The sequence below is a fragment of the Phoca vitulina genome, unplaced genomic scaffold (genome assembly GCF_004348235.1).
Source record: "Phoca vitulina isolate PV1807 unplaced genomic scaffold, GSC_HSeal_1.0 scaffold25, whole genome shotgun sequence".
Taxonomy (NCBI): Eukaryota; Metazoa; Chordata; class Mammalia; order Carnivora; family Phocidae; genus Phoca; species Phoca vitulina.
Genome location: NW_022589728.1, coordinates 7,146,177 through 7,165,526, shown reverse-complemented (window position 1 = coordinate 7,165,526; position 19,350 = coordinate 7,146,177). Strand labels below are relative to the sequence as shown.

Genomic DNA, 19,350 nt, shown 5'->3' with positions numbered 1-19,350 from the left:
TTCTATGTCTGGACCAACCTTTGATAAAAGTAGGTAGGTTTATCAAAGTGACATTTTTTTTTTTTTTAAGATTTTATTTATTTATTTGAGAGAGAGAGAATGAGAGACAGATAGCAACCAAACTTTGTTTGGTTTTCTGGATAGCCCACATTTTTGGTTTTCTTCTTCCATCCTGTTTGATCTTTTTCACTTTTACTGGGTCCTCCTAAACTATCTGCCCTCTAAATGTTTAAATTTATATTTTCTATGCAGATATTCTCTCAAGGTGATCTTAAATGGTTTATAAATTCTCAGATTTATATCTGCATCTCAAATATGAGTTCAACTTGTATGTATCCAGCTGATTAATTGATACCTTGACTAAGATGTCAAAAGGGGATTCTAGATTTCCAACTCTCTGCCACAATCTCCCCCAAACTTCTTTTCCCTTATATTCCCCACCTCAAAAATGGCACCTCCATTTCCCTTGTTATTAAAGCCAAGAACCTCAGAGTCATTCTTTATGCCTATTTCTGTATCTCCCACATTAACAAGACCAATCTCTTTGACCCACAAACACCATGATGATTCAACCCACCACCATCTTGCCTAGAATAATGCTACAGTCTACTGATGATCTCTTTTTACTTCCACTGCCACCCCCTTCAGTCCATTCTCCAAAAGTAGTCAGAATGTCATTACTTTTCAGTGGCTTTACATTGCACCTGAGTAAAATACAAACGTCTTACCATGGCCTATGAGAATCAGGCTGATCTGATTCCTTCTTGTCACTCTATCCTCAAAGTGCTGGGTATACTTCAGTGAATGAAATAGGCAACTTATGGAGTATTCTGGGGTTTTTGAGGGGGCATACAATATATAAGTACAAATAAATAAAACTATTTCTGAGAATAAGGAGTACCATGGAGACAATTAAACAGGGGATTGTGTTACAGATTAACTGGTATTTGTGGTGTCTTTTAGACTGAATGCTCAAAAATTGCCTCTCTGAAGGGACACTTGAACTGAATGACACAAAAGAATTTATAACATTTTCTAAGCAAAGGTTTATTTCTTGGTTATATCATAATCTTACTGAAGATCAGCTGGGGTCTCTGCTCCTTATCTATGTAATTCTAGGACTCAGGGTGAGACAGCAGTCACATCCTGAAACTTGCAGGTTGCTGTGACAAATGGAAAGAGGATTCTGGAGGTCTCACACCAGGAATGGAAAACTCTAGTCTGGAAGTGATACTTGTCTCTTCCACCTATTGATGTATGACTGGAACTACTCACATGACCTCACCCAAAACAAAAATCTGGGAACTGCAATCCGACCATGTCCTAGAACATAGAGAATCATAAACATTTATTATTTATTTATTTATAGCACGAGGGGAGGGAGGGGCAGAAGGAAAGGAGAGAAAAAAGTCTCCAGCAGACTCTGAACTGAGTGTGGAGCCCGACTCGAGACTCAATCCCAGACCCCGAGATCACGACCTGAGCCGAAATCAAGAGTTGGATGCCCAACAAACTGAACCATCCAGGCACCCCCAGAAATATTTGAAAAAAACGTTAACAACTACCATAGGCTTTCATGTTCACAAAAGAAAATAAAAAAGAGGGAAAGGCACAGATGCATGCTTGGTAGTAGCAAGAATTCTCCTACAACTATAAATGCCATGGTATTGTTAGGTCTGGTCCCTCTGTAGGTGTAGAATAGAAACAGAAGATGGTTTGGTGAGACTTTCCAAATCTTGCTGGTATCCAATCCTAAGACTGAGGAAATGGTTTCCTACTATTTTATAGAGCTGGAAGAATGAGCCCATAGAATGTTACCTAATTCTCCCTACTAATGATTCCAGTTTGCTCAGCTTCAGTCAAGCTGCCTTAAACTATTCTAAAAGTCAAGAACAGTCTGGAAATATGTATACTCTCCATACCAACATTTCAGAGCAAAAATCAAATAAATGGGCACAAGACTGGCTCATTGATTTTTTATGACTATTTAATTTCAAGAGTATTTCTTGCATATTACACATACATTTGGAAAGAGAACAAAAGGTTCATTCAAGGTTATAGATCCCACTAAGATATACATGTTGTTTCTTCTAATTTTTTCATGGTTTCTTTGTCTTAAAAAAAAAAAAAAGAAGGCCTTAACCCTTTGTCCTGTTTGAACTCTTTCTATTGTGAAATATTTCAAGACTGATGTTAAATATAACAGTAAGCTGAATACCTATGTACACACCACCCACCTTATGAAATAAAATAGTATATATATATATATAGTTGTCTCTTTTTATAGTCACATTCCTCTTTCTGCAAGCTTCCCCAGAAATAGTCACTATTCTGAATTTAGAAGTTATCCTTCCTATGCATTTCTTTGTACTTTTACTATATCTCTATATATCCATTATCAATATATAATATTTTGAGATTTTGGCTTCTGGAAATGATGGGGTAAAAACAACTGAATAATAATTTTAAAAAAGAACAAGATTTATCCTCCCAGCACATACAACTAAGCAACCAGACAAAATACACAGCATAATGGTTTTCAGATATTAGACAACAGGCACTTCTCTGAGGAAAATGAAACAAAAGATTTGAACTATGTTATTGCTCCAACGTATAGCCTGGAAAGAATTTGCAGGGAGGAAGTACCCAAATAGAGCCCCCGGGTCTCCCAGAGGTGAAGAGACAGAGTTCGTACAGGGAAAGCCCACTAGCATTTATAGAATCAAGTATGAGAGAAGAGAAAGCTGCACAGGGAGAGCTCCAAATGAGTATTGGTCACACATATGTTTGAAGAAACTACTTAAGACCAGTAAGAAAACAGGAGAAAGATTCAAGCAGAGCCTTTCCTGAACTCAGACAGGGCTAGGAAAACTTTATGTTATCACTAGCACACACACACACACACACAAATCTCCTCCCACAAGGACTTTCTCAAAATGGTATTGCCTAAGTGTTGGGACCGAATTAGTCCTACACTGTAGTGGACCCAACTAGCAAAGCAAAAAAGCAAGCCTCAAACATACCAACTGAACAAGTGACTTAACTGCATTCCAAAACAAAGACTAAAAATATTTTAGGTAAAAAAATGCAGAAACTCCAACAACTAACAAAATAACAAAAGTAAAATCCATAATATTTGGCATTTTGTAAAAAAAAAAAAAAAAAAATTACCAGATATGCAAAGAGGCAAGAAAGAAATGAAATTTAAAAACCAATCAATATAAATAGATCCAGAAATGACAGAGATGATAGAAATAGTTGGCAAGGGGCACCTGAGTGGCTCAGTCGTTAAGTGTCTGCCTTTGGCTCAGGTCTGAAACCAGGGTCCTGGGATTGAGCCCCGCATCGGGGTCCCTGCTCTGCAGGGGGCGGGGGGGCTGCTTCTTCCTCTTCCACTCCCCCTGCTTGTGTTCCCTCTCTTGTTATCTCTCTCTCTCTCTGTCAAAAAATAAATAAAATATTAAAAAAAAAGAAATAGTTGGCAAGAATGTTTAAACAGTTAGAATAAATATCTTTCATATGTCCAAGAAGGAGGAAGGATGAGCATTTTAAGGAGATACGAAAGATGTTAAAAAAATCTATTGCCCAACAATGTAAATATACTTACCCCTACTGAACTGTACACATACAAATGGTTAAGATGGTAAATTTTATGTTATGTGTTTCACCACAGTTAAAAACTTTGCTAATCTAAAAGACAACAAACAAAACCGCAAATAAATGTCTAGAGGTGAAAAATATAATGTTTGAAAAGAAAATGGTATGGATAACATTACCAACAAGTTATACACTGTAGAAAAAGATTAACAAACTTAAAGCCTTAATAGAAATCATCTAAAATGAAACAGAGGAAAGACAGGGAAAAAATATATCAGTGAGCTGTAGAACAACAACAAGTATCCTAACATTAGATATAATTGCATTCCCAGAAAGGAGAGATGATGGGAAAAGAAATTTTGAAGAACTAATGGATGAAATTTTTCCAAATTTAATTAAAATGATTAACTCATATGTCCAAGAAGCACAATAAGCCCCAAGCAGAATAAACTAGAAAACAACCACCAAGGTACCTGATAATTATATTGCTGATAAAAATATATAAATATATTATATTGATATATATATAATTACATATATATATCAGTGATAAGGAAAAAACTTAAAAGCAGCCAGAAAAACAAGACATGTACAGAAAAATGAAGGTAGGAATGACAACAGATTTCTCATTGGAAGGAATGAGAACCAGAAGACAATGAGGCAACACCTTTAAAATGCTGAAAGAAACACCATAGCCACCTAAAATTCTATATACGGTAAATACACATTTCAGGAATGAAAGTGAAATAACGACTATTTCAGACATATCAAAGCTTTAATTCATTTGAGTAAATGTTTGTACATGATGTGAGATAGCTGTCCAACTTCATTCTTTTGTGTGTGGATATCTAGTGGACAACTAATTTTTGACAAAGATACCAAGGGACTTCAAAGAGGAAATTATAATATTTTCAGTGAATGATGATGGACAATCAGCCATATGCAAAAAAAGTCTCAGTCATCATTTCATACCACATGACAATATTAGTTCAAGATTGATCATAATAAATATCCTAAATATAAGAGCTAAAATTATAAATCTTCTAGAAGAAAACATAGGAGAAAATCTTAGTGATTTGGGGTTAAGCAAAAATTTCTTAAAGCATAAACTAAAATGCATAAACTATAAAAGAAAAATTGATAAATTTGACTTCATGAAAATTTAAAACTTCTACTCTTTAAAAGACACTTAAGAATGAAAAGTTCAGTCACAGATTGGGAGAAAGTATTTTTAAAATATGTATCTGACAAAGTATTTGTATCTAGAATAAATATATAATTCTTACAACACAATAATGTTGAGACAACCCAGTTAAAACATGAACAAAAGATTTGATCAGATATGTAAAATAACTATTTTGGAAAATATTTTGCCAAGTTTTTAAAGACTTTAAGGCTTCACCTTCCACATGATTCAGCAGTCCCACTCCTAGAGAAATGTGAGCTTATGTTCACATGAAAACTTGTACAGGATTGGTAAGATAGTAGCTTTCTTTGTAATAGCACCAAACAGGAAACAGCTCAAATGTCCATCAACGGGTGAACAGATAAACAAATCATGGTGTGTAATGGAATGTTAGTTGGCAATTTAAAAATGAACAATTGATGCAACAATATGGATAGATCTCTAAATAGTGATGCTGAGTGAAAGAAGTGCTAGAAAATGCAAATGAATCTATTATGACAAAATAATCAGAGGTTTCCTGGGGATGTGCCACAGAGGGAAGAGACAAGAATAGATTATAAACTGGCCCAAGAGAACTTTTTTTTAATAATTTTTTTAAAGATTTTATTTATTTGAGAGCAAGCGAGCACGAGAAGGAAGGAGGTGCAGAGGGAGAGGGAGAAGTAGACTCACCCATGAGCAGGGAAGTCTGACGCAGAGCCCAGGACCCTGAGATCGTGAACTGAGCTGAAGGCAGACACTTAACCAACTGAGCCACGCAGGTGCCCTGAGCCCAAGAGAACTTCTGTGTGCAATGGGTATGTTCATTATTTTGATTGTAGTGATAGTTTCAGGAGTATATAATAAAACAAAACTCATTAAATTGTACACTTTATATATGTGCAGTTCATTGTAAGTCACTTTAGATCTCAATAAAACTGCTGAAAGAAACAATACATGGTATCTTAATGTGTTTTTTAAACTTTGTGTGAAGTTTTATTTTTTGTTTGTAGTTTGTTCTTTAAAAATTCAACATTGTTTTTGAAATCTGCTCATGTTGCTGTATTTACCTATCATTCATACATTTTCACCTCTGTATAACATTTCATCATATGAATATAATAGTATATTCATCTATTTTCCTGTCAATGAGTGTTTAGGTAACTATTGGTTTTTCACTTTACGAAGTGATGCTTTTAATATTCCTATATGTCTCTCTGTGCACATATATGTGAGGTCTCCAAGGTATGCCCGGAACTAGTTTTGGTCATACCTACTGTTAACCTTAAAAATAAAAACTGGTTATTTTACCAGCAAAAGATGGATTTATTCAGGAATAAAAGAGAATTATAATCTGGGAAAAATAAGCAATGGCAAAACCATAGGCAAGTCTGGGGAACAAAGGAGAGGTACCCTTTTTTAAGGAGAAAAGGGGTAAGTTGGGAAGGTTGCTATAAACTGAAAGTCCATTGGAGTAAATTGGGAATTTGATTTCCGGGGACTTCTTGTTGTCTGAGCTGTTGTGTGGGCGGGGCAGGAAGGTAAAGAAAGTGGCTCTTCCATAGGCTGGGATAGGAGTATCCACCTGCAAGATGAAGTTCTGGTAAGTTCACATCTGTCTCTTCCTATTGGGTCTGCAACTGACTAGGAGTGGTAGGGCAGAGCTTCCCCTGCCAAAACCTACCCATTCCATTTTAATGAGGTTTCGCGTTACCAGTTTTCACACTACACACATCTGCAGCTTCACTAGATCTTTCCAAATTGTTCTGCAGTTTCATTCAAGTTTGTACTTTCATTAGCAGTGTACAAAGTTGAACCATGTTCTGTTCTTTCTAACATCACTGGTCTAAAGTAGTAAATTGTTTTAATTTGCATTTCTTTAATGATTAGAAAAGTTGGGCACTTCCCTGTGTTAGTCATTTGGATTTCCTCTTCTGGATATTGCCTACAATTTGGTGGGAGGAATAAGAGGAGTAATGGAGGAGCCATCTGAATTTTCTCTCAAACATAGTCAGTTATTCTGATATCATTTGCTGAAAAACTGTCATTTTTCTACTGATTTGAAATGTCACCCTTAACATATACTTACTTCTCCTGTGTGTTTCGTTTTTTTTCTTGGATTTTAATTCTGTTGTAGAAATAAATCTGAGCAGGGCACCTGGGTAGCTCAGTCAGTTAAGCAGGTAAGCATCTGCCTTTGGCTCCAATCATGATCTCAGGGTCCTTGGATTGAGCCCCATGTTGGGCTCCCTGCTCAGTGGGGAGTTTGCTTTTCCCTCTCCTGCTTCCCCTGCTTGTGCTCTTTCTGTCAAATAAATAAATAAAATCTTAAAAAAAAAGAAAGGAAGAAATCCGCGCAAGTAAGGGAATGTAAATGATCCAATCTATTCGTTCCTTCTTATATTGGTAATTTACTACTATAACTTCTAGATGATGTTGATGGGGGGGAAAAACTTTTTCTCTACACTCTTAGGTTCAGTAACTGAAGCCTTTTAAGTTGAATTGACAAAAGACAGATTAACAGGAGAAGAAGGCTTATTTCATATGTATATGTGGGGGGGGCCTCACAGAAACTATGAGAAAACTCTAAAGAGTTGGAACACCTGGCTGGCTCAGTCAATGGAACATGCAACTCTTGATCTTGGGGTCATTGAGAGTGAGCCCCACATTGGTCTTAGAAATCACTTAAGGAAAAAACAAAACAAAACTCTGAAGAGGCAGTCAGACAAGGAGGGTTATGTACAATCTAAAGAAAGGGAAATAAATTTGTGGAGAAATAACAAGACAAAGGAAAAGGGTTTTGAGCTTCTAGGTGTAGTAAATTGGGAAATGTAAACTTGTGGGGGAACTAATAGAAGGTAAAACTTATTTTGCAAAGTTTGTGAAATTCCACTTTGGTTCCAACTTTCTTCTTTGTGGCCATAAAACTCCCCCAGAAGAGATTTATGGCAGTCTTTCTTTTGTTCTTTCTTTCTTTCTTCCTTCCTTCCTGTCTTCCTTCCTTCCTTTTTTTTTTTTTGGAAAATTTTATTTATTTAGAGCAAGAGAGCATACACATGCCAGTGTGAGCTGGGGGAGGGGCTGAGGAAGAGAGGGAATCTCAAGCAGCAGACTGTGTGCTGAGCATGGAGCCCAAGACAGGGCTCAATCTCATGACCCTGATATCCTGACCTGTGCTGAAACCAAGAGTCAAACACTGAATCAATTGAGCCACCCAGGTGCCTCAGCTGTCCTCATTTCTTAGAAGTTTCTGTTCTTAGATAAAGGAAACTCCTAGAGGGCTTCTTTCTTCCTCTATTGATTCTCAGTGGCCTTAACACAAAATAATCATATGACCAAATGGCATAATTTGAGGTGGTGTATTCTGATCCCCTTCAATGTCATACATTTGGTAGGGCTGGTACCTTCAATTACTGTACTTCTTTTTTAATATTCCTGGATTTTCCTGCATGTCTATTCTCCCATGTTTATGAATTTTAGACTAATTTTATAAAATTAGGAAATTTGAGTTATTAAAAAATAATTATTACAGTGTAAGTTATTGGGATTTTAATTGGGAGTACATTGTATTGGTAGTAATTCTGAGCAAATTAATAAACTTATAATAGTGCATCTTCCTATCCACTTACTTGACTTTTTTGTATGTTGGTGGCTTCATGCTTTGCTGATATAGTTGATATATTCTTGCTAAGTTTTGCCTGAATATATTTTTTAAAACTTCTACTGTAAATATTTTTTTCCATTACTTATTCTAACCAGCTATTTGTAGCTAGAAAAACTATTCATTTTTGTATATTGATTTAGTAATTAGCTATATTATAGCCTAATTTTCTTGTAATTTTTAAATAGCTTTTGTTAAATTTTCCCTTTGTGTAACTGATGTGGGAAACAAAGGCAAAGAAAACAATTAAATTTCCTTACTGCCTACAGCCCATTGACAAGTCCTGGAAACAGGTATAGTGACTTTCCTCTGGGAGTTCAGCTGCCTCCATGTTAAAATTTTAGCTTAACATTATCCAACCCCCCAGGATCCTGTAAGTCTACTTTAACATATAAAAATTCCTTTGGAAACTTCGTTCATCTCTATGCCCCTTGATACATGTTAGCAATCATCTCCCAAGCATATGACCCACTGATATACATCTGAAGGGTCTCATGACTAGGGTTTTACTATACAGTAATAAATGACATTTTCCTAACAAATGATACATACTAGGGAATATGTCACGTTCACAGTAAGAACCACAGATAGTTTTTCTCTATTTATATCACAACCAAATACTTAAAAGCCTGACATAAGCACGTGTACTCCAACGTGAAATGAGTCACATTACCATTTTCAATAAATCAGCATCAACTTAACATTTCTGAATTCTCAGCACTCAAAACCACGATGTCATAAAAAACAGTACGAATAAGATTCCCCAATCCTTCAGCATTCTGGTGATCATGTGAATTAAAGTGGAGTGGGTTTTTTAAAGCCTTTTGTTCACCAACTTCCTTCCCTATCTTAGACTACTCCCTAAATATCGTATACATCCTTTAAGTTTCTCCACTGAATTGTGACCTTCTGAAGGTCAGGGCATTTTGCCTTTAAGTGTTTCAGTCCCTTATCCCCTCCCAGATCCTACCAAGCGTTTGATATGCTTTGAGCTCTCCTCAAACCCATGACACGAAAGAGGCCCGTCCAGTCTCGTGCTTAAATCAGTACAGTGTCAATATCCGTCAGTCATAATTGTGGATCCTCGATGCAACTGTCTTCCTTTCCCGCTGAGGTTTAAAGGAGGAGGGGAATCAACCCCCAAACTACACACTGGCATAGCCCCGAATGGAAATAAGGCAAAACCTTACGAATGAGTACACTCCGGCCTTAGGAAATAAAGGAGTATCTGGGGCTGGATACTACTGGCTTTGGGGATAATTCTTTTCACTACGCGGCCCCGAGGCCGGCAGCGTGGTGCCTGGAGCCTTCCCTAGGGTGGCCATCCGCACAGAGCACGCGCGGGCCACGGGTTACGAGGCACGAGAAGGTCAGCTCCGTTCGCTTCTCGGTCGCAGCCAATTGGGCGTAGCTGGGCATTGTGACACGCCGAGGGAAAGAGCGGCGGGGGAGGGGCAGGCTGACAGGACCCTCTGAGCGCCCGGGCGCGGAGCCGGCGCAGGGCGGCGCGGCGCCTCTTTGGCGCGCACGCGCCTCAGCGCGCGCCCGGAGGGGCGGGCCGGGACTTGCCGCTCGCACGCCCTTGGGCAGCGGCCGGGCGCCCGTTGTCCGCTTTGCTTCCGACGCGCGCAGTCAGTGGAGCTGGTGTATGTGCGGCAATAACATGTCTGCCCCGCTTCCCGCCACCGTGCCCGCCGTCCGGAAAGCCACCGCTGCGGTGAGTGGCGGCGGCCAGGGTCCGGAGGGGCCCGCTCGGCCCGCTGCAGGCTACCGCCTCTGGCGCGGGGTTGGCATCGCAGGCCGGTAGGCGACCGGTGGGTGGGGGCCCTCTGCCCTGCCCGGTGTGGAGGGAGTGGGGTGCGGTGGGGATGGTCGGCTCGGCCCGGGCCCGTATTGCGGCCGGGGTGGAGGATCCGCGTCCCACTCCCCGCCCCCCAAGCAGCCCCCGAACCCGAGTCCTCTGCATTGCGGAGCGAGCGCGGCCCGCGGGACCCCCGGACCTTCCCCACCCCCCTCCCCCGGTCCCAGCGTGGAGGCGTTGGCGTTAGTGGAGAGGCGCCCTAACACGAGGTGACTCTATAGCATGTTTCTGTCGCGTTTGTAGATGAGAGAATCATTTTCTTACCTTGCATTCTTGTTCTAAATTAAAGAAGTTGGAAGATTGCGTGTCTCACAAAATCAGAGGTGTTTTTTTTTTTTTTTTAAGGAAACTTGTGTATGAGGATCTCAAACTTATTTTTATCCCCCTCCGGTTGGGGCTTTATGCGATGGAAAAATTTACAGCATTTGTGAAAGATTTTCATGGTTTGACTCGAAAGAGACAAACTCTTTTTTTTAGAATGTGGTTGGTGATCATTTGCACTTCAGAATGTCTAACTGGTGGGCGCCTGGGTGGCTCAGTTGGTTAGGCGACTACCTTCGGCTCAGGTCATGATCTCGGGATCTGCTTCTCCCTCTGACCCTCCTCCCTCTCATGCTCTCTGTCTCTCATTCTCTCTCTCTCAAATAAATAAATAAAATCTTAAAAAAAAAAAAAAAGAATGTCTAACTGGGACCTCCTTAAGTGCTAAAACGGCACATTAATTATCTTAGGAACTCAAGGAGAGAAGTTAAGGATTTTTGTCATTTAAGAGGTCTGGAGAGATTAATTAACTTGCTGAGGGCAGTATTCTGTAATTCTGGCATCCACCTTAACCAAAGCTTCAGTGTATAACAATTCTGTGTGGGTTTATTTTGGCATTGCTTATTAATTTTTCCTCTTCTCTTATAGGTGATTTTCCTTCATGGATTGGGAGATACAGGGTAGGTACCCTTATTAGTAACAGTAATGAAATGGGGTTATGCAACTCTATACCATGAAATGTTTATTTAAGAACTCTAGGAATGTGTAAAAGAAGATTGGTAGTCCTAATTACAGTCCAGGAATAAGGTACAACCTTTTCATTTTTGAAAACTCCCAGAATTTTTCTCTCATCATCTTAAATTTCTCATTTTCAACTCATGTTTCTGGAACATGTTAAAATTGCAAACTCCTTGAGTTGCTGTGGGTATTAGATGCCAGAGATGGGTGGAATGTTGCACACAGAGACAGTTTGCAATTGAGAGCTCTCTACAGCAGTTAAAATTTCAGGGCAGGTTGAGAAGTAGTTCATTTTGATAAGGAAGTAATAGTAATGTGAGGTATACAGCGTTCTGATTGAGTACTTCGATATTCCCTTAGAAGAAAAAATCAGTTGAAGTGCAGGGGAGGCCACTCGAAGATTTATTTGGAGTCTGATCAAACAAATTTTGTTGTGCTAACTTTAGATAATATGACTTATCTTTCCCTTAGGCTTTTTCTCTGTTGAGATGTTTTCTTTTTAATTTAAAGCCGTAATTATCAGAGCGCCTAGCTGGTGAGCTCAGTCCGTAGAGTGTACAGCTCTTGATCTCAGGGTTGTGAGTTCAAGCCCCACATTGGGTATGGAGCAGTAACAAGCAGTGATTTTCTATTTGAAACTTGGGCAAAAGTGTTGTTACAAAATTACAGAACTGGAGGAAAACTGCGGATAAATAAATTTTGATAAAGTAGCCAAAAAACTATTAAATCTTCTTTACAAGGAGGCATTGGGCTAGATTGTTAAAAGTGATTCCTAATATTCTTTAATGTCTAAGTAGAAGTATATGACATACCTTGTATGGAGTTAGGGAAAAGGTTGCAGGACTCTTTTGGCAATCAGGTACTCCTGTGAAAATAACAGACCTGGGGCGTCTGGGTGGCTCAGTTGGTTAAGCGTCTGCCTTTGGCTCAGGTCATGATCTCGGGATCCTGGGATTGAGTCCCGCATCGGGCTCTCTGCTCTGCAGAGAGCCTGCTTCTCCCTCTCCCCCTGCTGCTCCCGCTGCTCTTCTCTCTCTCTGTCAAATAAATAAATAAAATCCTGGAAAAAAAAAAATGACAGACCTATTTCACTATTTATTTAACTAAAAAGAGACTTAGCAAAGCTCTCTTTTGCAACCAAGCCCTTCTTAATGCTGAGAGTTAGGGAGGAACTTGCTACCCTGTAACTTTCCCATCAAGGAGATCCAGGCCTGAATAATCAGTCTAGGAGAAGCAAGCTTCAGTGTAGGAAGGTTCTTTCTGGACCCCAAATTAGCCAGATTCCATGGACTGAAATTGAAGAGTGAACGTGATGAAGGAAATGAACAATGTGAGATTAAAAATACCAAGAGCATCCATGGCTTCTTGACTAAGAATTAAGTTTATATAAAAAATTAAAGGTGTCCAATTCTAAAAATACTTTGTGAGATAGTACTAAAGAAAAGCTGACTCGGGGTTCCTGGGTCGCTCAGTTGGTTGAGCATCTGAATCTTGATTTCCACCTCAGGTCATGATCTCAGGCTGGTGAGATGGAGCCCTGCATTGGGCTCCACACTGGGCATGGAGCCTGCTTAAGATTCTCTCCCTCTCCCTCTGCTCCCCACCCATCTTTCTCTCTTTCTTTCTCTCCCCCTCTCTTTAAAAAAAAAAAAAAAAAAGGCAAGAAAAAAAGAAAAGCTGACTCTAAATTTGTTCTGTCAATACATGTTGAAATTCAGAACCAATCCGACAAGTGGCAATTTTATGTTTATATTTGTCAGGTTAACTTGGAGGATGATGGGGATTAAGTGATTCAGTTTGTTGCTATTAAAATGGACAGCTTTTGCCGTTTTTTTGGTTAAGGTTCTTTTTTGTAGAACTAGCCAGGGTGTACTGTCTGGTAACTTAGGTCTTGAGGTCTGTGTCTTAGATTCCTCATGAAAAAAGTGGTGGCCAAATAAGATTGAGAGACCTGTATAATTCTATATTATCAATTCTAATATGTAATTTTCCTCATATTTTTATGTTTCTGAGATTGGTACTCATTTTACTACATGTATGTTTATTGTGGTGGTGATTTTTTTTTCCTTAACCTATTTTTTCAGTGGTTCCCCTCATATTATGTCTTAGTGTCTAGGAAATATGATATGGCATATTCTCCTCTTCAAAAATTTACAGCATATGCACTAGCATGTTTAAAGTTCTGAAAAGTTCTATTGTAAAGAAACATGACAACCAGAGTGTTCCTAATAACATGTATAATAAGCTATGAAACTAATATTCAAATAAGCATATTTTAGACTATACTGTATGGCATGAGATCACAGTTTTCCTTCTAAACTAAAACTGGCTTTTGTTAGGATTATGAAAATGTTATATTTGTATTGTAAAAAAATTCAAACTGTGAATATGAGAATGATAATTAGTTGAAATCCTAGGACCCAGAGATACTTGTTTTTGATAGCATTTTAAAAAATTTTATTTTGAAATATTTTCAAATTTATGGAAGAGTTGCAAGAATAGAGATTCCTCAATACCTTTTACCCAGATCCACTAATCTCTTTGTTTATTGAATGTGTTACTATGTTTGCTGAAATCCTTGAGAGTAAATTGCAGTTACCTTGATTTTTCATTACCACACTTTAGCGTGCATTGACATTTTTGCAGAGGTTAAGCTAGTCCCTAAGTTTAGGTTTGTTTGCCATTTCCTCATGATTAGATTCATTAGATTAGTTTATGCATTTTTGGTACAAATACCGTATAGGCTATTTGTCCTGTTCAGGGCATCATGTCATCAGACAGATGATAGCCTTTGTCCCATTATTGTTGCTAACTTGAATCACTTGATTAAGGTGGTATTTTCCAGGTTTCTCTACTGCAGTTTTTCTCCCTTTGTAGTTAAAAAGCAAGTTGTAGGGAGATACTTTGAGACTTTGCAAATTGTACGTTAAACTTTTACCCGGTATTTTCAGCATCCATTGATGATTCTTGCTTGACTCAATTGTTAATATGATGTGATTTTCTAAGTCTGTCACACTTTATTAGTTTGCCCCTCCCCACTTAATACAGACTATAGATTTATGGAATGGGTTATATTCCATCATTGTTACTGTGTTTTAAAATTTTTAACTTTTTCTTTTAAAATAACTTCAAATTTGCATAAATATTGCAGAAATAGTATTTAGATCTCCTCATACCCTTTCCTATTACCCAGATGTGAAACATTTGGGCATATTGTAGAAATATTGCCTCATTACTCCATAAAATTTTATTTTATTTTACTTATTTTTTTTTTTAAGATTTTATTTATTTATTCATGAGAGACAGAGAGAGAGGCAGAGGGAGAAGCAGGCTCCCAAGGAGCAGGGAGCCCGATGCGGGACTCGATCCCAGAACCCTGGGATCATGACCTGAGCCGAAGGCAGATGCTTAACCATCTGAGCCACCCAGGCGCCCACTCCATAAAATTTTAGTGTGTGTTTTGTAAGCACAAGGACATTCCCCCATGACCACTGTCGTCAGATTTCTTGGTTCTGTCACATTTTCTTGGTTTGACCCAATCATGTCCTTTATGGGCCCAGGATCCAAACCAGGATCACACGTTGCATTTAGTTATCTTTCGTGGCCTTAGTCTCCTTCAGTCTAGAGCAGTCTTTCCTTGTCTTTAATGACCTTGAGACTTTTTGAGAATACAGGCCAATTACTTTGTAGACTTTCCCTCAGTTTGGGTTTGTGTGATGTCTCCTTCTGACTTAAGCCTTTTTGACAGGAATATCACAGGGATGTTGCCATGTTCCTCTCAGAGGATTGTATCAGGTGCACACTATGTTGATTTTTGTTCCTTTAGTGGTGATGTTACATTTTTTCACCTGGTTAAGATGGTGTTTGCCCCAGGGGCGTCTGGGTGGCTCAGTTGGTTAAGCAACTGCCTTCGGCTCAGGTCATGATCCTGGAGTCCCGGGATCGAGTCCCGCATCGGACTCCCTGCTCAGCGGGGAGTCTGCTTCTCCCTCTGATCCTTCCCCTCTCATGCTCTCTGTCTCCCATTCTCTCTCTCAGATAAATAAATAAAAAATCTTTAAAAAAAAAAAAAAAAAAGATGGTGTTTGCCCTGTTTCTCCCCAGTAAAATAAATAAGGGTATTTACTTAAAAATATTTTGTGGGGAGATGCTTTGATATTATGAAAACATGTTTCTCACCAAATTTTCACCCATAGATTTAGCGTCCATTAATTATTTTTATCTATATCTATTATTGTGATAGTTCCAGATAATCTTTTTAAAAAATCCTTCATTCTAGATTTATTCATTGGCCACTCTCCCTTCTCCCTTATTTATTATGTATGTATGTATTCATTTATTCATTTTAAAGTGTCAAATCAGGACAGACTCTTGGATTGCTCTTTTACTCTGAGGGTTACAAATTGTTAAATCTGTCATATTTTTGATGGTCACATCATCCTACACTTGGCTATCAGAAGCCCCTCCAAGCTGCTCTTATGTCTTTGAGACATGCCCCATCATTCCTTGAGCACTTTCTTGCTTTCTGGTGCAGTGAGATCTTTTCCGGATCATCTTAGGTTTTTTCTGCTTCAGTCCTGGGACTCAGCCTTTTTTTTTCAAGAGCCCTGGTTCCTTTTAGTAGAGAATATTTAGGAACCAAGATCTGAGTGCTTTATGTGCTTATTGCTAGAATCATTACTTCTAGATCCTTTCAGTGGACAGAGCCGGGAGTGTAGCTACATTAACATACATGTGTAGATACACATCTATATCAATTTTGATATCTACCTATATTAAAATTAGGAGGTATATACTGATTCCTCCAGTTCCACTCAGCACCAGTGGGTTTATTCTAGCTTTCCCCCTTTCTGTATTTGTAATTCTATCAGAAACCTGGCTTCTGTTCTGGCAGTTCTGGCCAGTAGTGCACTTTGGCATTGCCCCCCAACTTACCCCCCTCCCAGCTGAATGTGACACCTGAACGCTCAGTTCCAGTTAAGGGGAGTGGGAAGGAGAAAAGGCGAGGTGGAAAGGTTGGCCCTCTTCATGTAAACTTACCCTTCCCTTCATATATTCCAGGAGTTACTGGTCTGTGTTACCAATCTATGTGAGATTTTTCTAGGCTGTGGAGATTGTAAAGCTTAGAAGAGAAAGGTTCATAAGAAAAAAAAAAAAAGACTAAAAAACACCAAAAGTTTCAAAGACAGAAACTGGTTAAGTAGATTAAACCTTACTGAGAGGGGTGCCTGGGTGGCTCAGTCATTAAGCGTCTGCCTTCAGCTCAGGTTATGATCCCAGGGTCCTGGGATCGAGCCCTGCATCGGGCTCCCTGCTCCGCAGGAAGCCTGCTTCTCCCTCTCCCACTCCCCCTACTTGTGTTCCCTCTCTCGCTGTGTCTTTCTCTGTCAAATAAATAAATAAAATCTTTTTAAAAAAAATAAAGAAAAAAACCTTAACTGAGAGATCAAATAAAGAGAGGATTGAAAATAATATTGAATTGGCAACATGGGTATATTTTATGACTGTTCATTTGCAAGTCCTTCTATAATCAAGAACTAAGAATTATAGGATGTGATTTGGGGATCATTTAGGTATAAGGACTAGGGAACTGTTCAACTAGTTTAGGCAAAAAGCGGTATTTGTGGAAGGATACAAGGATAGCTCTCTTGTATATAAACTCCATGAAGGAAAAGATTTTTTTTTTTTAATTTTCTTCATATATAATTCACATGCTATAAAATTGACCTGAGAACACAGATATTTTCTATTTAACTTAATACTGCATCCCCAGGGCTTGGACAGTACTGGATATGTAGAACAACTAAGTATCTGTTGAGTAAATAAATGAATGAATGAGGAATTCATGGGGAAAACATATAATGGGAATTAGTCACCAAGTATATTAGTTTCCTAGGGCTGCCATAGTAAAAAAAAACATAAACTAGATGGCTTCAAGCAACAGAAATTTATTCTCACAGTTAAATAGGCTAGCAGTCCAAAATCAAGGTGTCAGAAAGACTATATGCACTCCCTCCAAAGGCTCTAGGGGAGAATCCTTTGCCTCTTCCAGGTTTAATGGCTCCTGGCATTCCTCGGCTTGTGGCAATATACTTCCAATCTCTGCCTCCCTCTTCAAATGAAGAAATTTTGCCATTTATCTGGGTTCTCTCATTTCTTTTCTTTTTTTTTTTTCTCTCATTTCTAATAAGGACACCAGTTACTAGATTTAGGACCCATCCTAATCCTAGCAAATCTCATCTTAATCCTTAAAGATTACATCTGCAAAGAGCCTCTTTCCAAATAAGATCACATTCTGAGGTTCCAGGTGGACATGAATCTTGTGGGGACTATCTAATCAACTACACCAAAGCTATTCTCTCTGCCTTTTGTGCCTTTGTGGTCTCTCACTTTTCCTTCTTTCTATATATTTGCAGTTTTCTCTGCTGACACGAAAACTTTCCTTATCACCCAAAAATGGACCACCCCAGCTCTGACGTTATATCACCCCTAGTTCTGGTGTTCATTTAAGAATCTGACCCATCTTCAGGGCGCCTGGGTGGCCCAGTTGGTTAAGCGACTGCCTTCGGCTCAGGTCATGATCCTGGAGTCCCAGGATCAAGTCCCGCATCGGGCTCCCTGCTCAGCAGGGAGTCTGCTTCTCCCTCTGACCCTCCCCCTTCTCATGCTCTCTCTCTATCTCATTCTCTCTCAAATAAATAAATAAAATCTTTAAAAAAAAAAAAAAAGAATCTGACCCATCTTGGATGCCTGTGTGGCTCAGTTGTTAAGGGTCCTTCTTCTGCTCAGGTCATGATCCCAGGGTCCTGGGATTGAGTCCTGTATTGGGCTCCCTGCTCTGCAGGGAGTCTGCTTCTCCTTCTGCCCCTCCTCCCCTTCGTTCTCTCAATCTCTCTCTCTCTCTCTCTCTCTCAAATAAATAAATAATCTTAAAAAAAAAAAAAAAAAAGAATCTTACCTATCTTGGGTCATTTTGCTCTTAGCCAGGTAGTTGGTAAGACTCATTAGGACAGGTAGGGGAGATTCCATGACAGTGATATGCTACTGGGACACAGATGGTGATGAGTTGTGTTTCTTGTGGAATCTTTGAGTTTTTAGTTCCACAGCATATTACTTTGGAGTAGTGAACATAATGAAAATAGACTTTAGTTACTTTGTAGTCTTTTTCTAAAAGCACAACTGAGAAGTAAAATAGAGTGGATTTGTAGTATTTTTGGGGATATGCCTTGAAATTCACTTTTTGAACCCATAAAACCTTTGTGTGTGTGTGTGTGTGTGTCTGTTTCGTTTTCTTTTTCTGTTTCTTATAATTACGTGAAATATATTCTCATTGATGTAGGTTTCTGAACATTAGATTCCTTTTACTGAAGCTTTGTGTAGACTTCTTAAATCTTGAGGTTTCCACTGACTTTGACAATTATCAAAAGGACAAGTTGGCCATATTTTGTATAATTCAGTTATAGTCAAAGATTTTTATAATCTGTGGGGAGCTTTGAAATCATCCAGTACGACCAGCACAAATTATGGATGGGAAAACTGCGGACTGGAAAGACATTGATTCTCATACTGTAGCATGCAAAAAAGTCACCTGGAAGGCTTGATTATTGGTCCCCACCACCAGAGTTTCTGATTCAGTGGGTCTGGGATGGGGCCCAGGAATTTGCATTTCTAACAAGTTCCCAGATGATACTACTGGTCCGGGGGCCACACTTTTAAAAGCCACTAGACTGAACTGTCTTGAGACCATACTTCTAGATAAAGGCACAGTTGGGACTAGAACTCAAGATTCCTATTCCTTTTTCTTATATAAGAGTTCTTAGTATTTTTTTGTAGAAGAGTAGTTGGCAAACAGTAGGCAGGAGTTCAATTCTGGCCTGCCACTTTTTAGAAACTTATATAATGTTATTTATTGATATATAATTCACATCCATAAAGGTCAACCCTTTTAAAGTGAACAATTCCATAGTTTTTAGTATATTTACAAAGTTGTGGAACCATCACTACTTGTTAATTCCAGAATATTTCAACATCCCAAAAAGAAATGGCATACCCGTTAGCAGATACTCC

General features: G+C 38.9%; 1 protein-coding gene across 1 annotated transcript in view; it reads left to right on the top strand.

The window, feature by feature from the left end:
• Nucleotides 1-9,957: 9,957 nt before the first annotated feature.
• Nucleotides 9,958-19,350, top strand: part of LYPLA1 (lysophospholipase 1) — a 30,679-nt gene continuing 21,286 nt past the window's right edge. Inside the window, exons 1-2 of the mRNA XM_032421840.1 lie at nucleotides 9,958-10,140; nucleotides 11,194-11,225. Of these exons, the coding sequence (XP_032277731.1) occupies nucleotides 10,072-10,140; nucleotides 11,194-11,225 (101 nt within the window). The 5' untranslated portion in view covers nucleotides 9,958-10,071. The remainder of the gene's footprint in view (nucleotides 10,141-11,193; nucleotides 11,226-19,350) is intronic.